The sequence below is a fragment of the Rhinatrema bivittatum genome, chromosome 3, assembly GCF_901001135.1.
Source record: "Rhinatrema bivittatum chromosome 3, aRhiBiv1.1, whole genome shotgun sequence".
Lineage (NCBI taxonomy): Eukaryota > Metazoa > Chordata > Amphibia > Gymnophiona > Rhinatrematidae > Rhinatrema > Rhinatrema bivittatum.
The window spans coordinates 278,727,091-278,744,875 of NC_042617.1; the positions used below are offsets into that span (position 1 = coordinate 278,727,091).

General features: G+C 44.3%; 1 protein-coding gene across 10 annotated transcripts in view; it reads left to right on the forward strand.

The window, feature by feature from the left end:
- PAN2 (poly(A) specific ribonuclease subunit PAN2) overlaps window positions 1-17,785 on the forward strand; it is a 136,449-nt gene that overhangs the window by 88,526 nt on the left and 30,138 nt on the right. For all 10 annotated transcript variants that reach the window (XM_029594778.1, XM_029594782.1, XM_029594785.1 and 7 more), the window contains 4 exons: window positions 6,231-6,337; window positions 7,204-7,302; window positions 7,497-7,570; window positions 7,961-8,102. In XM_029594778.1, the coding sequence (XP_029450638.1) occupies window positions 6,231-6,337; window positions 7,204-7,302; window positions 7,497-7,570; window positions 7,961-8,102 (422 nt within the window). The remainder of the gene's footprint in view (window positions 1-6,230; window positions 6,338-7,203; window positions 7,303-7,496; window positions 7,571-7,960; window positions 8,103-17,785) is intronic.

Here is a 17,785-nt window from a genome sequence, read left to right on the forward strand (position 1 = left end):
AATAAGGGTATTATCTCCAGGTATTAGCTGTCTTTCCCGCGAGCCACCCTCTCTTCATTCACATCCTCTAGAATTTATGGATCCACAGTGTTTATCCCACGCCCCTTTGAAATCCTTCACAGTTTTGGTCTTCACCACTTCCTCCGGAAGGGCATTCCAGGCATCCACCACCCTCTCCGTGAGAAATACTTCATGACATTGGTTCTGAGTCTTCCTCCTTAGAGCTTCAAAACGTGACCCCAATTTCAGAGCAGCCTTGGAGGGAATGGGGAAAGCCATTGGGGCTCGGTGCGCGCAAGATGCACAAGTGTGCACCCCTTTGCACGCACCGACCCTGGATTTTATAACATGCATGCGGTAGCGCGCGCATGTTATAAAATCGGGTGTGCATTTGTGCGCACCGGGTAGCGCGCACAAATGTACACTGCGTGCGCTCCTCTAAAAATATGCCCCACAATGTTTTGCCCAGCCTCAGGTTCCCTGTGAGCACTTTCTACTAGGGCGCAGACAGCCTCCTGGGCTGAGTGTCAGTTGGTGTCACCACAGGAGATCTGTAGGGTGGCAACATGGTCTTCGCTACACACTTTCTTTTGTCATTAATGGATGTTTGAGCACCAAGTGAACAGATGTTTGGTGAGAGTGTGTTGAGAGCGGGTCTTTCGGATGCCCATCCAGCTTAAGGGTGCTTTGATACATCCCACTTGTCCAGACTGATCTGGGAATCTTTTTCTGCGAAAGACTGTTCTGATTACATTGACAAAATCGGATCAGATTTCAGTATGTGGGCTCCAGTTTGGGGGGATCCAACCCTGGGTTTGATGTTTGCCCTGATAAAGGGGAAAGTTTGAGTTTCAATATAATTTGACTTGGGTAAAGGTCAATATTAAGGGACTGCAAGTAGCGCTCTCAAATATGTAGCAGTGCCTCAAAGGTTTTGTTCTCTGCCTCCATTTGCTGGTAGGGATGCAAAACTCACTTGTCTGGACTGATCTGTGGTACATCAGGAACAAAAATTAGCAGGTAAGAACCAATTTTCCTTTTCTTTGTCAGCGTGTACATATTTCTTCTCTTCACCTCTGAGTGCCACCTTTGCACTTCCTCCTATCACTAACATATCTTAAAAAAAAAAGTCTTCCTGTTTTACCATAATTACTAGTTTTTCTTCTATTTGTATCTTTGCTCTCCTGACTACTTTCCCAGCTTCTCTTAATTTTTAAGAACATAAGAATATGCCATACTGGGTCAGACCAAGGGTCCATCAAGCCCAGCATCGTGTTTCCAACAGTGGCCAATCCAGGCCATAAGAACCTGGCAAGTACCCAGAAACTAAGTCTATTCCATGTTACCATTGCTAATGGCAGTGGCTATTCTCTAGGTCAGGGGTCGGGAACCCATGGCTCGCGAGCCAGATATGGCTCTTTTGAGGGCTGCATCTGGCTCGCAGACAAGTGTCGCCATACTTCGCGGTTCCCCGCTGACCCAGCTGCTCCCCGGTCCTCCGCCGCCCGGGCTTAAAATGCTGTCAGCCCGGGCGGAACGCGGCAGGACAGCTGGAGTCAGCGGCACCGGCGTGCTCTCTTCTCCTCCCCCCCCCCGCGGCCCGGAAGAGGAAGTGGAGAGCATCGGGTGCCTGCGCGGGAAGAAGAGACCACACTAGCGTGGTCTCTTCTTCCGCGCAGGCACCCGATGCTCACCACTTCCTCTTCCGGGCCGCGGGGGGGAGGAGAAGAGAGCACGCCGACTGGAGTCATCCGGGTGCCTGCGCGGGAGTCATCGGGTGTCAGCCGGGTGCCAGCGCTGGAGTCATCGGGTGCCTGCGCGGGTCTTCCCGCGCAGGCACCCGATGCTCTCCACTTCCTCTTCCGGGCCGCGGGAAGAAGAGAGCACGCCGGTGCTCTCTTCTTCCCGCGGCCCAGAAGAGGAAGTGGAGAGCATCGGGTGCCTGCGCGGGAAGACCCGCGCAGGCACGCTAGTGTCCAACGGGAAGAAGACTGCAGCGTGGCTCGGAGGAAAATGAAGATCTTCAACCGCGGCCGATGGGACTCCGCCTTCGCCTCCGCGAGGGCTGAAAATGAAGGAGGTTAGCGTTGGGAGGTGGCTGCTGCTGCCGCGAGTTCCCGGGGGGGGGGGGGGGAAGGGGGAGAGAGAGAGTGAATGAGCGAGCAAGCATGTGTGTTTGAGATCCTGTGTGTGTGAGTGAGAGATTGCATGTATGTGAATGATTGAGAGCCTGTATATGTGAAAGAGAGTATGTCTGTGATTGAGATCCTGCCTGTGAGAGAGAGAGCATGAATGTAAGTTTACCATTGGGACCCTGTATGTGTAAGTTTGTAATTGAAAACCTGTTTGTTTGAAAGAGTATGTGTGTATGATTGAGATCCTTTGTGTGTGAGAGAGATCATGTGTATGTATGATTAAGAGCCTGTGTGTATAAGTAAGAGAGAGATCATGTGTGTCTGTGTCTGATTGACAGCTGGTTTAGGTGATGGAGCATGTGAGTATGTGATTGAGAGCCTGTGTTTAAATGAGAGAGAGAGACCATGTGTGTCTGTGTGATTGAGAGCTGATTTAGGTGAGGGAGCATGTGAGTATGTGATTGAGAGCCTGTGTTTAAATGAGAGAGAGAGACCATGTGTGTCTGTGTGTGATTGAGAGCTGATTTAGGTGAGGGAGCATGTGAGTATGTGATTGAGAGCCTGTGTGTAAATGAGAGAAAGAGAGGACATGTTTGTAAGCATGTGAATGAGAGTCTGTGTGTGAGAGAAAAAGACAGCATGTATTTATGTGATTGAAAGCCTGTGTGTGTGTAAGCGTGAAAAGATAGACAGCATGTGTGTAAATGTGTAATTAAGAGCCTATATAAGTGAGAGAGAAAAAACATTTGTATATGTGAGTGACTGAGAGCATGTGTGTATAGGTGTGTCATTGAGAGCCAGTATGAGAGAGAGCGCTGGTATGTGACTGAGAGAGGAGAAAGTTCCAAGCAAACCACCCCACCTCCTGCTAATTCAGAACAATCTCAGGACACCTGGATATCAAACGTTCCCAGGTATGCAGAGCAAAAAAATTTTTGTATCCTTATTATTTTTCATTACTGGATCTTTGTGTCTGCTATTTTGAAATATTTTGTTGGTATCTGGAAATGTTTTATATGAGTTTTTAATTATTGGATATTCCACTCATCAGCTGTTTCGAAATATGTTCTTTTTGTTAGTACAGTTTTACTGCTGATGATTTTATATTTCTTGATTTGTTTTATAAGGATGTGTGATGTTTCTTTTTTCCTTTGTTACACTGCATACAGAGACTCTGGCTTGTTGCAGTTTCCAATTCAGTTTTTGTCTGCATGCTTCTTGTTATGCGTTTTGGTCTCTTTATTCTATGTTAGGTGAGGGACAGCACGTGATTCAGGTGAGGTTTTCTGCTGGCGTGTAGTTTCTGTGTAGGACTCTATAGCAGCCTGACTTGGTCCGTTTTCCTAATAGGAGATGTATTGGTGTCTTAAGGCCTGGTGTAATATTTTCAGAGACTTATTGTACTTTAAAAGTGTGATCTTACATAAAATGCACACATTTACTTGTATTTAGTTTTAAACATATTGTATGGCTCTCATGGAATTACATTTTAAAATATGTGGCGTTTATGGCTCTCTCAGCCAAAAAGGTTCCTGACCCCTGCTCTAGGTGAACTTAATAGCAGGTAATGGACTTCTCCTCCAAGAACTTATCCAATCCTTTTTTAAACACAGCTATACTAACTGCACTAACCACATCCTCTGGCAACAAATTCCAGAGTTTAATTGTGCGTTGAGTAAAAAAGAACTTTCTCTGATTAGTTTTAAATGTGCCGCATGCTAACTTCATGGAGTGCCCCCTAGTCTTTCTATTATCCGAAAGAGTAAATAACCTATTCACATCTACCCGTTCTAGACCTCTCATGATTTTAAACATCTCTATCATATCCCCCCTCAGCCGTCTCTTCTCCCAGCTGAAAAGTCCTAACCTCTTTAGTCTTTCCTCATAGGGGAGCTGTTCCATTCCCCTTATCATTTTGGTCGCCCTTCTCTGTACCTTCTCCATCGCAATTATATCTTTTTTGAGATGCGGCGACCAGAATTGTACACAGTATTCAAGGTGCGGTCTCACCATGGAGCGATACAGAGGCATTATGACATTTTCCGTTTTATTCACCATTCCCTTTCTAATAATTCCCAACATTGTTTGCTTTTTTGACTGCCGCAGCACACTGAACCGACGATTTCAATGTGTTATCCACTATGATGCCTAGATCCCTTTCTTGGGTTGTAGTACCTAATATGGAACCCAACATTGTGTAATTATAGCATGGGTTATTTTTCCCTATATGCATCACCTTGCACTTATCCACATTAAATTTCATCTGCCATTTTGATGCCCAATTTTCCAGTCTCACAAGGTCTTCCTGCAATTTATCACAATCTGCTTGTGATTAAACTACTCTGAACAATTTTGTGTCATCTGCAAATTTGAATATCTCACTCGTCGTATTTCTTTCCAGATCATTTATAAATATATTAAAAAGTAAGGGTCCCAATACAGATACAGATCGCCTGTCTTCCTCTTTCTGTGATCTCTTGTCGTTCCTTACCTTTTCAGCTGCTACTTTAGAAAACACAGTGGACTCTTTTGACTCTTTTTCCTTTATTTACTTTACTATCAAAAAAGTTAGTTGCTCTTATAATATCTCCTTTTAGTTTTTCTCACTGCTCTTCTGCTTCCCTCAGGTGTTCCCATCCAACTAACGACTCTGAGGTACTCCCCTATTTTAACAAAGTTAGTTTTCCTGAAGGACCAATGTCTTTAAATGAACCTTCATCTTCTGCACTCTGATACTGAACCACAACACAGTGATCAATGGATTCCAAATGATCATCCATTGTTACAGAAAAACTGTCCCCATTGGTAAGCACTAGGTCCAGTATCCTCCCACCCCTTGTGTGAATTCTCTTACCAATTGACGGAACAGTTCTCCCTGTAGAGAATCCAGGATATCCCTGCTTCTAGATATACAGCTGGGATGTCCCAATCAACATCCAGCAGATTGAAATCACCTAGTAATAGTAATATTTTTATTTTTGTAAATTGCTATAGAAGGGAGTCTAGATTCAAATATTTCCCTGAGGCAGTTACTAACAGTGAAACAACTTCTGTTCTCAGTACATGTTAGACGGATAACAGAAAAAGCAATATGAGATGTGGAAAGAGATTTTAAATTGGCTACTCAAGTTTGCATTTTGTTGGTGCATTGGGCAAAGGAAAGTCCACGAATATCTGAGCAGTGCCCAGAAGGTTATGGACATAAGAGTAGAGAAACTTTATCTTGACTGGTTTTGATTCATCCTGTTTGGTCTGAAAGAACAATTTGCTTGAAACTGTCTTCTTGTTAGTAACATGTTCTAGCTATATAAAGAGTTATTCAGTAGCAATGTTTCAATATATTTTGTTTTTTGTATGCAATTTTGTTACAAATGTGAATTTTTTTTGTTTGCATGTAATAAATTAAACGTTTTATAATTTGAAAAATAAAACTAATTAATAATTGATTTCTCATTTATATATGGTTTTATATTAAATGTGTTTAATAATGAAGTAGATGCCTTCTTTGAATACATTATTGAAACATTTATTTGTACATTACTAATTTATTCTTTGCATAGTTGATATGTGGGTACTCTTTTTTTTTAATCCTTGGTTTTCTTTGTAAGGAGGTGTAAACAGTTACAAGTCAAGAAAAGCTGGGATAAATACAAAGGATCCCTAATTGTGGGGAAGTGAAGGGAAAGCTAAAGATAAAATGGGGTCTGTGTTATACAGCAGGAAGGAGAAAATAGGCAGACTGGCTGGATCTTATGGTCTTAATCTACTATCATGATCTATGGTTCTGTACTATTGAAGAACATAAGAACATAAGAAATTGCCATGCTGGGTCAGACCAAGGGTCCATCAAGCCCAGCATCCTGTTTCCAACAGAGGCCAAACCAGGCCACAAGAACCTGGCAATTACCCAAACACTAAGAAGATCCCATGCTTCTGATGCAATTAATAGCAGTGGCTACCAGTTACATTGCCTTTGGCAATTTCTCTCCCATCTGCTAATAATTTCTTGAACTTGTCCTCTTTGACTTGGTTTCTCTCATTGCTAATTTCTGGCTTTAAAATAGTATTTTTCTTTCACATTTCTCTCTCATTCAGACAAAGTTGTAAAGGATTATGATTTTGCTGAGGTGTTAAAGAGAAGCATCTGCTTGGAACAAAGCACCCAAGCTTGGTGTGAGAACTGTGAGAAGTATCAGCCCACGGTAAGATGAAATCCTTGGGAATGAGGGTGAAGGGTACAGAGTATTGTATACTATCAGGCTGATTCAGAAAAGTCCGCGGGAGAGCGGACGAACGCCCGCTCTCCAGGCGTGCGCAATTCAGTATTTAAATTAGGTGGTATAGTAGAAACAGGCAAAAGGAGGCGCTAGGGACACTAGCGCGTCCTTAGCGCCCCCTTTTAGCCCGGAGCGGCGGCTGTCATCAGGTTTGACAGCCGACACTTAATTTTGCCGGCGTCTGTTCTCGAGCCCGCTGACAGCCACGGGCTCAGAAACTGGACACTGGCAAAATTGAGCGTCCGGTTTTCGGCCCGACAGCTGCCAGCCCATTTAACCTTTTTTTTTTCTTTTTTTTTTACTTTTTACACCCTTCTGGACCTCCGACTTAATATCGCTATGATATTAAGTTGGAGGGTGCACAGAAAAGCAGATTTTACTGCTTTTCTGTGCACTTTCCCGGTGCCGGCAGAAACTAGCGCCTACCTTTGGGTAGGTGCTAATTTCTTAGAGTAAAATGTGCGGCTTGGCTGCACATTTTACTTTCTGTATCGCGGGGAATACCTAATAGGGCCATCGACATGCATTTGCATGTTGAAGGCGCTATTAAGTGCTGCGGGTTGGACGCGCGTTTTCCACCCCTTACTGAATAAGGGGTAAGGGAAAATGCACATCCAAGAGCAGGCTAACAGTGCGCTCCATATCGGCCTGTTAGTTAGATCCTCCCTTCCTGATATAAAAATTAATGAAGAATGGGGAAGAGATGTGCTGATGCGTTTCCAGCTCCTGAAAAGGAGCCAGTCTCTCACAGTTTCTATGACCACTTATTTACTTCTGTCTTTCTAATAAAGGTTCAGACACGGAACATCCGCTGCCTGCCTGATGTTCTAGCTATTAACTGTGAAGTAAACAGCACAAAAGAAGCTAACTTTTGGAAAACACAAGCAGAGGTAATTACTGCTCTGGTATTGATTAATAATCTCACCAGACCTTGCATCTTATGGGTTCTTTCCCTGCCTGTGATATTATAGACCCTGCAACTTGTGAGGTCAGTTCTTCACCCCCTCCACCTGTGCCTTTTATGATTCAATAAATTGCTCTTAGGTATCTCCTCTAATGCTCTGCCTTGTTGTTTTTTCGCTAGTGCACTTTTAAGAAGGCCATGAAAAAGAATGAGTTAGAGGTTCCTAAAAACAGAGAGAGTTGCCCAGGAGAATGGTGGGTACTCAAGAATAATATGTGGTGAAGAGGGAGGGTTTGTTCTAGGATCAGGGCGAAAGGATATGAGTGTTTAGGAGGGAGGGGGTGCAGGGTTCAGAGTGGGAGTATGTATGTTGGGAACATTGGAGGGCTGAAGAGTTTGGGGTGTAAGGTGGAAATGTGTGTTTTTTGAAGAAGGTTCAAGTTGAGTTTATTGGGATAAAAAAAAGCTTTACAAGTTAATTTATTGGTGGGACTTAGGGTAGGGTATTAGGCCAGTGGGAAAATATTGTGGGGTGATCTTGTTAGATGAGGTAACTGATTCCTTTCCCCTTGCCTTCTGTCACTGGCTCTCTGCAGTGTATGGCAAGAGTCCCTGTAGTTAATCCATGTCTCTTCTGTCAATAGGGAGGAGTTTTGTAACTCAGAGGTGGCTCCCCTGCCCCCCTCTGTAAATGAGCTGAAGGATGTGTGGACTCCTTACTCCATCAGAATGAAACTGTCCAAGAACAAGGAGCTGGAGGTGCTGAATTGGAGTGAAAGTGATGAGGTGAGTGATCTTTTCTTTCTCCATGGACATAAAGCAGTCACACAAGATGAGTGATATCCTCTGATGGCTCTGAGTTGGCCTTTTTCGCTCCTAGCCTAGAAACTTCTCAGTGTCTTTTCTGAACATAACATTGGAGTTCCAGTGCTAACATTACCGCGTGCACTCCCTCAATGTAATTTCAGCCGCTTCGCAAACAGTCATATTATTTCTCTCCTCTCGTTTCAGCTGCGTTTATTTAAAAAAAAAAAAAAAAAAAAAAGGAGATGGAAAATTTTCACAGGGGAAGAAAACCATTGCATAATGTCCATATCAAAATCTTCCTCAGAAAGAAAGGGAAAAAGCTCTTTCAGTCTTGTGGAAAATTATCATAAAATGGCTTCTGCAAACCAGTGTGACTTGTGCCTTTCAGTGCCTGGTCCCAGATCATGACAGCACGACCTGTTGCCCCTATGGTAGAATGTCCCTGAGGGCGCTTGTATATCGAACCCTAAAGCTAAAATATGAGCTTAAGAGTTCGTGGGAGCAAAAGAGATTTAAACATCATTAAAAACAAAAACAACAAAAAAAAAGGGAGCTATCTCTTCTAGTTCTAAGGTAGATCATCAGCACAGAAAGATTGTGTGGCTCAATCCCCTACACTAAAGCGCCATAACAAGCAACAATGGCACTGAGCCATCGACACAAAGAAGTATCGGCACAGATTCCTCAAGTGCAGAGTCATTGGTACCGAAGAAGGATGGTGCCAATACAACCTCATTGGTTGTGAAGGATGGTGTGGGTGTGAACCCTTGTACTGCAGCATAGTTGATGTAGCTTCGTAGGCGAACCTACAAGGCATGTGCAGACAGCTGGCAAATGCACCCTATAGCAGGACAGACTGGAGCTTCACCTATACCTGCTACCTCCCCCACAGGTTCTGGTGGGCGGCAGGTCTTAGGTGAGTCCCTAGGGCGGTGGCGATAGCAAGAGTCCAATGGCATGCTGGGGTCAGGGCAGTCAGCAGAATAATGGAGTTGGAGACAGACCAAGGTCAGGACAGGTGGCAGACAGATGTGCTCAGATTCAGGCAAGAGGTCAGATCCAAGTGGCAGGTAATCGTGGTTAGGTCCAGGAAAGAGGTCAAGATCTGGGCAGCGGGTAATCATGGTTAGGTCCAGGTAAGAGGTGAAGATCTGGAGAGTCAGGCCAAGGGGAGATGAAGACACACAGAAAAGACTGACAGATAAGATGTCAGGACAAGGCAAGCTGAATAAGGAAGGCTGGATGAGACAAGGCTGGACGAAGAAGGCAGGAACAAACAGGGATGTAGAAGCAACACGCACTGATGACCAAGGCATATCAGAGAACATGTTGCTGAGACATTGAGGCAACATTCTGGAGAGCCTTTTATACCAGGAGCCCATGACATCATCGAAGGGTGCCATGTGGACTTCTCCTGCCGTGGCCCCTTTAAGTGTAACTGCATGGCATGTGCACGTATCTATGGGGCCTCAATGAAGAGGAAGATGATGACAGCGTGCTGGCGGCGTCCAGGTCATATCGGAAGCTGGAGTCTGCATGGTCATGGCAGTGTCATGGGTAAGTCAGGCAAGAGTATCCCCCCTGAAAAGCCTCCCCCCTTCCCCGACTTTCTGGTCTTGGGCTTCTTGGGGAATCTTCTGTGAAACTTGGATATGAGTTGGGGGTTTGCAGATTAGAGGCTGGCTCACACGAATTTTCCTTGGGTCCATAGTTTTTCCAGGAGATAAGATACTGCAACTAGTTTCAGACCCTTCGGGAATCCAAAATCTCCTGGACCTTGAACTGAGTCTTCTTCTGAGGCAACTTTGGTAGTCTGGAGGGGTGATCTGCCCAGCCAAGGGAGAATTGCAGCTTTGAACAAAGAGACATAAAAAAAATCCTGAATCTGTAAAGATGCTTATAACTTAAGCTTGTAAGCCACAGGACCCAGTTGTCGCTGATTGGGAAATGGACCCACGAATCGCAGTGCAAATCAGGTTTTCAGTGCTGAGCCAAACAATGCTGAGGCGCTGGACAACGTTTTCTCATCTGTGTGTTTTTTAAAAGCACTCCACTGCTTGCTCTAGGAGTTGGTGGGTCTTCTGCCAAAGTTTCTGGAGTTCCTGCCCCATTAGGTTAGCTGCTGGGCAAGGGACAGAGATCGGGACAGGTCTTGAAGTACAGGGATGGTGCCCGAACACTATGTACGGGGTGCTGTATAACTGGTGTCTCCCCCTCCACAGCACCCCACTGGATTATCCCGCTAATATAATTTTTGTACTGTTTTATAGGCTATTCAGTTTGGAATTTAACAGTACCTTACATATTACTTAAATTTATTATTTATGACCAGAACATACGATAGTGAAGAACAGCATCAGATTGACCATATTAAGTGTATTGCATTTCGTGAGGCACGTGATGCTGAAGCAACCTTTATTTTGAAAAAGTGGCTTGCTGAAAAATTAGGTTGAAAAGAAAACTGAGTTCAGAGGATATGGGGCAAGACTGCCGATGAGTGTTTTATGGAATTTGGTGACAGTCAACTGCTGAAGTTGACTCAAGAAAGACAAAACAATTATTGAAAATTCCCGAACAAGCAGAAAAAATGCTGTTACCAGGTGCCATGAATGATTTTGGATGAGAAGAGGAAAAAAGTTGATAGAGGAACAGTTTATCGTTATCAAGTCAAGGCGGTATCCAGGTGTTTCATGTTATTTTGAAACCAGTGAAAACTGAAACTTATATCTAAGACAGGCTCTGGCTGGCGAGTTGGTTACAAAAAGGGGATGAAGAGAGGATTTCCTTCATTTACTGCCTTCTGACGAATTTTTCATTTGGTCAATTTCAAAACCAAATTTTCAAAATGATCGAGTTTGGTCAAAAACTTTGAATGAAATTAGTGACAAGGAGCATTATCACCAAATTGTCAGAAACCCTGCTTGCATTGTTCTTTTTGTCATGTTCACAGTGAAGAAAATGTTGTGAGTAATCAAAGAACATGGGGAATCTTGGATGGCACCTATTTTCAGAATACAGTTTTAGTGGAAAATGTTATTCCAGTTTTTGAGTGATCCAGAAAACATTTTGGAGTAGGCGAAGCTGCTTTTGTCCATGTTAAGGCACCTTGCATGCGAGCCAATGCCACGCAACAGCTGCTTAAAGAAAATGGCGTTGATTTTTGGGGTAACCTGAATGCTGCCAAAAGCATAGGTGCCATTATTAAGAACGAGGTGGAGAGTTTAATGTTGAAGGAAAGTGGTCAGGGACTTAATCCACCGAAACTTTGCATCAAAATTTGGAATTGGTCTTACTAATTTGGAAAGTGATAGCGATTACTTTCAAAATATGTTGTGTTCATATCCCACTTGTTTTGAAGTTGTTTTGCAAGCTAATGGTGGGCACACCAACCAATTTCTCCAACAATACTTCAGTGTTGGTTCTCTACAAAATGTCTCAGCCTATAGCTTGCTAATCACCCATATGCGAGGACTAGCATCCTGCTTGTCCTGGGATAAAGCAAAATTGCTTACCTTGTAATAGGTGTTATCCCAGGACAGCAGGATGTAGTCCTCACGAAACCCACCCGCCACCCTGCGGAGTTGGGTCCGATACGTTTTATTATTTTATTTTTGCTAACGCTTATTGCTATACACGAGACTGAAGGGAGACCCCTGTGGCTCGAGGGATCATGGCATGCTGGGCATGCTCAGTGTGCCAGTCAAAAGTTTCTAGAAACTTTGACAGAAAGTTTTCCATGATAGGGCTCCGTCAGTGACATCACCCATATGTGAGGACTACATCTTGCTGTCCTGGGATAACACCTATTATAAGGTAAGCAATTTTGCTTTCTTCCAGCAGGTGACGCCATTCTTCTAAGGCTAGCTTGACCGCTAGCAGCTCATGATCACCAGTGGTATAATTCTTCTCTGCTAGAGAGAAATTTTTGAAAAGTAGGAGCAGGTCATGAGTGTACCAGGATAGCGTCTACCCTAAGGGTAGACTCATTTACTTCCAGGATGAATGACTCGGACGGGTCTGGGTGATATAGGCATAGATTGAGAGTGAATTCCTCTTTTGAGATGCTTGAAAGCTTGAATAGCGTCTGTAGTCCAGGTTTTAGTATCCAAGACCTTTTTAGTTAGGACTGTGAGCGGGGCCACCAAGGAGGAGTAATCATGGATAAATTGCCTATAGTAATTTGTGAACCCCCAAGAATTACTGTAGTGCCTTAAGACCCAAGGGCCGGGACCACTCCAGTATGGCCTTAAATTTATCTGGGTCCATATATAGGCCTTGGCGAGAGATAATATCTCCCAAGAAGGGAAGTTCTTCTTTTTCTCTAACTTGGCATAGAGGGTAGTGCTCATGGAGTCTCTGAAGGACTTCCTGCACAAACTCCTTGGTCTGAAAGGATTTGAAGGGGGAGCCCGTGCAGCCATACCTTGGAGTACCCAGCCATGGTATTCAGTTGGTCTTGCTGCTGCTGAAGCTAGTACCCTAGCCCAGCAATAGCGGAGGTCTGAGGTGAGTCTGCCAAGCTCATGACCTCTGCAAACTGTGAAGGGTGGCATGGGTGTGAGCCCCTTGTGCTGCAGAGTAGTTGATGCAACCTCATAGACAAATCTTTGAGACTTACGCTGGCAGCTAATGAACATGCCCTATAGCGTGACAGACTGGAACTTCACCTTTACCAGCCTCCTCCCACACAGGTTGAGCTTTTGGGTTCTGGCAGTCGGAAGATCTTAGCCAGATCCCTAGGGCAGTGGCAATAGCAAGAGTCCATGGTACACCAGGGTCATGGCAGGCAGTAGACTAATGAAGTCAAACACAGGCCAAGGTTGGGGCAGGTGGCAAACAAGGGTGGTCAGGTCCAGGCATCAAGCAATTGTAGTCTGGTCCAAGCAAGAAGTCAAAACCTGGGCAGCAGGTAATCATGGTGAGGTCCAGGCAAGAGGTCAAACCAAGGGGAGATGAAGACACACAGAAGACATTTGATGAGGCAAGGCTGGAGAGACTAGGCTGGATGAGGCAAGGTTGGAGAGACTAGGCTGGATGAAGAAAGCAGGAACAAACAAGAACGCAGAAGCAACACGCACTGACGACCAAGCCACATCAGGGGGCCTGTTACTGAGGCATCAAAGCAGCGTTCTGGGGAGCCTTTTATACCAGGAGCCGATGACATCATCAGAGGGCACCACGAGGACATTTCCCGCCAAGGCCCCTTTAAAGCTTGACTCCGTGGTGTACGCATTTGCCTTTTGGGTTTCTGTGAAGAGGAAGATGATGATGGCATGCTGTAGGTGTTCGGGCTGCATCCGAGGTTGGGGCCTTGTGCGATTGTGGCAAGGGGTAAGTGCAGTGGCTCGCGGTTCCAACCCGCTAGCCACAAATCTTAACACCAGCTTCTGCACAGACAACACGCTGCGCTAAAACATCACCAAGAAAAAAATGTAACAGGATCTTCAGCGCTAAAGAAAACTGTTAAACCAAAGCATACTACGGATTAGTCTGCTTTTGTAAGTGTCTTGTCATTACTATCTTTATTACAACCAGAGGGATTTTCTTTGAAGACCAAAAAGAAGCCAAAAGTTTCCTTTCCCTCAGTATTCAGACTTTCATGCATTTGTTCAGAAACTATGGACTGATTTTTGTCAAGACTTCAGACAGCGAACCAGCCATTTGTAGACTCATTTTGGAATGCTTAAGAAAACGGCTAAGATCAAAACTTCCTCCGTCTTCTTTTGTACCAGCTGAAGATAAGCCAAAAGAGGAAGCCATTGAAATATCAGAAGGAGAAATAAAATCAAGTACACATCATATATTCTTCTGATTTACTGCTACTTAATATTTCTGTAATGCTAAACGACATACGCAGCGCTGTACAAGCACATTGAAGAGTCTCAAAATTCTGAAGAGTCACCGAGGGGGAGGAATCAAGATGGCAGCATGACACTGGCTGTGTTTAGCTGCTTTGGATTTTCCTTATACTTACCTAAAAATGCCTTCCAAATGCAAAGGGAAGGTTCAGGTATTTCCCCCCTGATACCCCCCTTCCTGGGCAGCAGATTATTTCATCCTACATGCCCACTGGCCAGCATTTGTTGGGACTGAAGGCTCCTTTGCAAGTGCGGGTGAGGGAGCACCCGACCTGCCAGGAGAGTTATCGCTCAGTCACGGGATCTGTGGCTTCCTCTTGTGGCGAGACCAGCTATTCCACCTCCATTGGAGGCGCACAATGATGACATCTTCACAATTCTTTCATTGTCTGGTGAAGCCGGTGGGAAGAGTTTTTTGTGGTTCAATTATCTCCTTCACCGATGTTGGCTCAGGAGGAACCTTTGCCATCAAGTATGCCAGTGTCGATGGGCAGTCTAGGGCTGATTTTGTGGCTCTTCTCTGGTGAGTTCTCCTTTTTGCCTAATAAGCCGTACGTGGTAAATTTGGACGCTACTTGGGATCGCTTAGAAGGCCTTGGCAGATCACTTAAGGGATCCCTTAAGGACAAAATTGACCTAATTTCTAAATTTGAGTCTTTAAGAACATAAGAGCATACGAAATTGCCATGCTGGGTCAGACCAAGGGTCCATCAAGCCCAGCATCCTGTTTCCAACAGAGGACAAACCAGGCCATAAGAACCTGGCAATTACCCAAACACTAAGAAGATCCCATGCTACTGTTGAAATTAATAGCAGTGGTTATTCCTTAAGTAAACTTGATTAATAGCAGTTAATGGACTTCTCCAAGAAGTTATCCAAACCTTTTTTGAACCCAGCTACACTAACTGCACTAACCACATCCTCTGGCAACAAATTCCAGAGCTTTATTATGCGTTGAGTGAAAAAGAATTTTCTCCGATTAGTCTTAAATGTGCTACTTGCTAACTTCATAGAATGCCCCCTAGTCCTTCTATTATTTGAAAGTGTAAATAACCGATTCACATCTACTCATTCAAGACCTCTCATGATCTTAAAGACCTCTATCATATCCTCCCTCAGCCATCTATTCTCCAAGCTGGACAGCCCTAACCTCTTCAGCCTTTCCTCATAAGGGAGCTGTTCCATCTCCTTTATCATTTTGATTGCCCTTCTCTGTATCTTCTCCATCGCAACTATATCTTTTTTGAAATGCGGCGACCAGAATTGTACACAGTATTCAAGGTGCGGTCTCACAATGGAGCAATTATAAAAGCATTATGACATTTTCCGTTTTATTAACCATTCCCTTCCTAATAATTCCTAACATTCTGTTTGCTTTTTTGACTGCTGCAGCACACTGAGCCGACTATTTTAAAGTATTATCCACTATGATGCCTAGATCTTTTTCCTGGGTGGTAGCTCCTAATATGGAACCTAACATCGTGTAACTACAGCAAGGGTTATTTTTCCCTATATGCAACACCTTGCACTTGTCCACATTAAATTTCATCTACCATTTGGATGCCCACTCTTCCAGTCTTGCAAGGTCCTCCTGTAATGTATCACAATCCGCTTGCGATTTAACTACTCTGAATAATTTTGTATCATCCGCAAATTTGATAACCTCATTCGTCGTATTTCTTTCCAGATCATATATATATTGAAAAGCCCCGGTCCAAGTACAGATCCCTGAGGCACTCCACTGTTTACCCTTTTCCACTGAGAAAATTGACCATTTAATCCTACTCTCTGTTTCTTGTCTTTTAACCAGTTTGTAATCCACGAAAGGACATCGCCTCCTATCCCATGACTTTTTAGTTTTCTTAGAAGCCTCTCATGAGGGACTTTGTCAAACGCCTTCTGAAAATCCAAATACACTATATCTACCGGTTCACCTTTATCCACATGTTTATTATACCCTTCAAAAAAATGAAGCAGATTTGTTAGGCAAGACTTCTCTTTGGTAAACCCCTGTTGACTGTGTTCCATTAAACCATATATTTCTATATGCTCTACGATTTTCATCTTGAGAATAGTTTCCACTATTTTTCCCGGCACTGAAGTCAGGCTCACTGTTCTATAGTTACCCGAATCGCCCCTGGAGCCTTTTTTAAATATTGGGGTTACATTGGCAACCCTCCAGTCTTCAGGTACAATGGATGATTTTAATGATAGGTTACAAATTTTAACTAATAGATCAGAAATTTCATTTCTGTGTTCCTTCAGTACCTTTGGATGCATACCATACAGTCCAGGTGATTTGCTACTCTTTAGTTTGTCAATCTGGCCTACTACATCTTCCAGGTTTACAGTGATTTCGTTCAGTTTGTCTGACTCATCACCCCTGAAATATCAGTTCCATCTCTGGAACTGATATTTCCCCAACGTCCTCATTAGTAAACACAGAAGCAAAGAATTAATTTAGTCATGCTTCCATATGCACAGGCTGCAGTGGGGTCTGAAGTCACAATTTACACATTTGCATCCCTTGTCACAACGAGTTATAGTCACTGCAAGCATGAGGAAGGATCTCCAGTGATGGCTGCAGTCCAAAGCACTGACCGAAGGCATGCCCTTCCGACAGCCACAGCACCAGGTCGTCTTTACCTTGGACACCTCTCTGCAAGATTGGGGAGCCTACATAGGCCAGATGCAGACCCAGGGTCGATGGTCTCAGCAGGAGAGGTCGCAGCAGATCGATCTACTGGAGCTGCAGGTAGTGAAATATGCCATGCATACGTTCAGGGATGTGCTGCGGGGGAAAGCAGTGATGATTCACACTGACAATCAAACAGCAATGTTCTACAAAAACAAACAAGGAGGGTCCGGTTCTCAGACACTTTGCCAAGAAGCTGTGTGCACCTGGGAATGGGCAGAAAGAGAGAGGATTTTCCTCCAAGCGACCTATTCCCAGGCATTGGGAACGCCAGAGCAGACAAGCTGAGCAGGATGTTCCGCCCCCACGAGTGGGAACTTGTCCGGGGGTAGCCGACCAAATCTTCCAAGAATGGGGTCGACCAACCATAGACCTTTTTGCAACAGAAAGCAACAAGAATGTGTGGGCTTTTTTCTCGGAGTACCACAGCAAATATCGCATAGCACAAGACACTTTCCTCATCTCGTGAAAGCAGAGACTCCTGTTTGCCTTTCCGCCCATCCCGCTTATAGTGAGTGTTCTGCAAAAGTGCATCACGGACAGAGCCGACCTCATCTTCATAGTGCCGGCATGGGCCTGGCAGCTGTGGTATGTGTACCTAGTGCAGCTTTCAATCAGACAGCCGCTGTCCCTGGGGCATGCCAAGAATCTGCTATAAGAACATAAGAAATTGCCATGCTGGGTCAGACCAAGGGTCCATCAAGCCCAGCATCCTGTTTCCAACAGAGGCCAAACCAGGCCACAAGAACCTGGCAACTACCCAAACACCAAGAAGATCCCATGCTACTGACGCAATTAATAGCAGTGGCTATTCCCTAAGTAAACTTGATTAATAGCCGTTAATGGACTTCTCCTCCAAGAACTTATCCAAACCTTTTTTGAACCCAGCTACACTAACTGCACTAACCACTTCCTCTGGCAACAAATTCCAGAGCTTAATTGTGCATTAATTTAAAAAGAATTTCTCCGATTAGTCTTAAATGTGCTACTTGCTAACTTCATGGAATTGCCCCCTAGTCCTTCTATTATCCGAAAGTGTAACTAACCGATTCACGTCTACTCATTCAAGACCTCTCATGATCTTAAAGACCTCTATCATATCCCCCCCT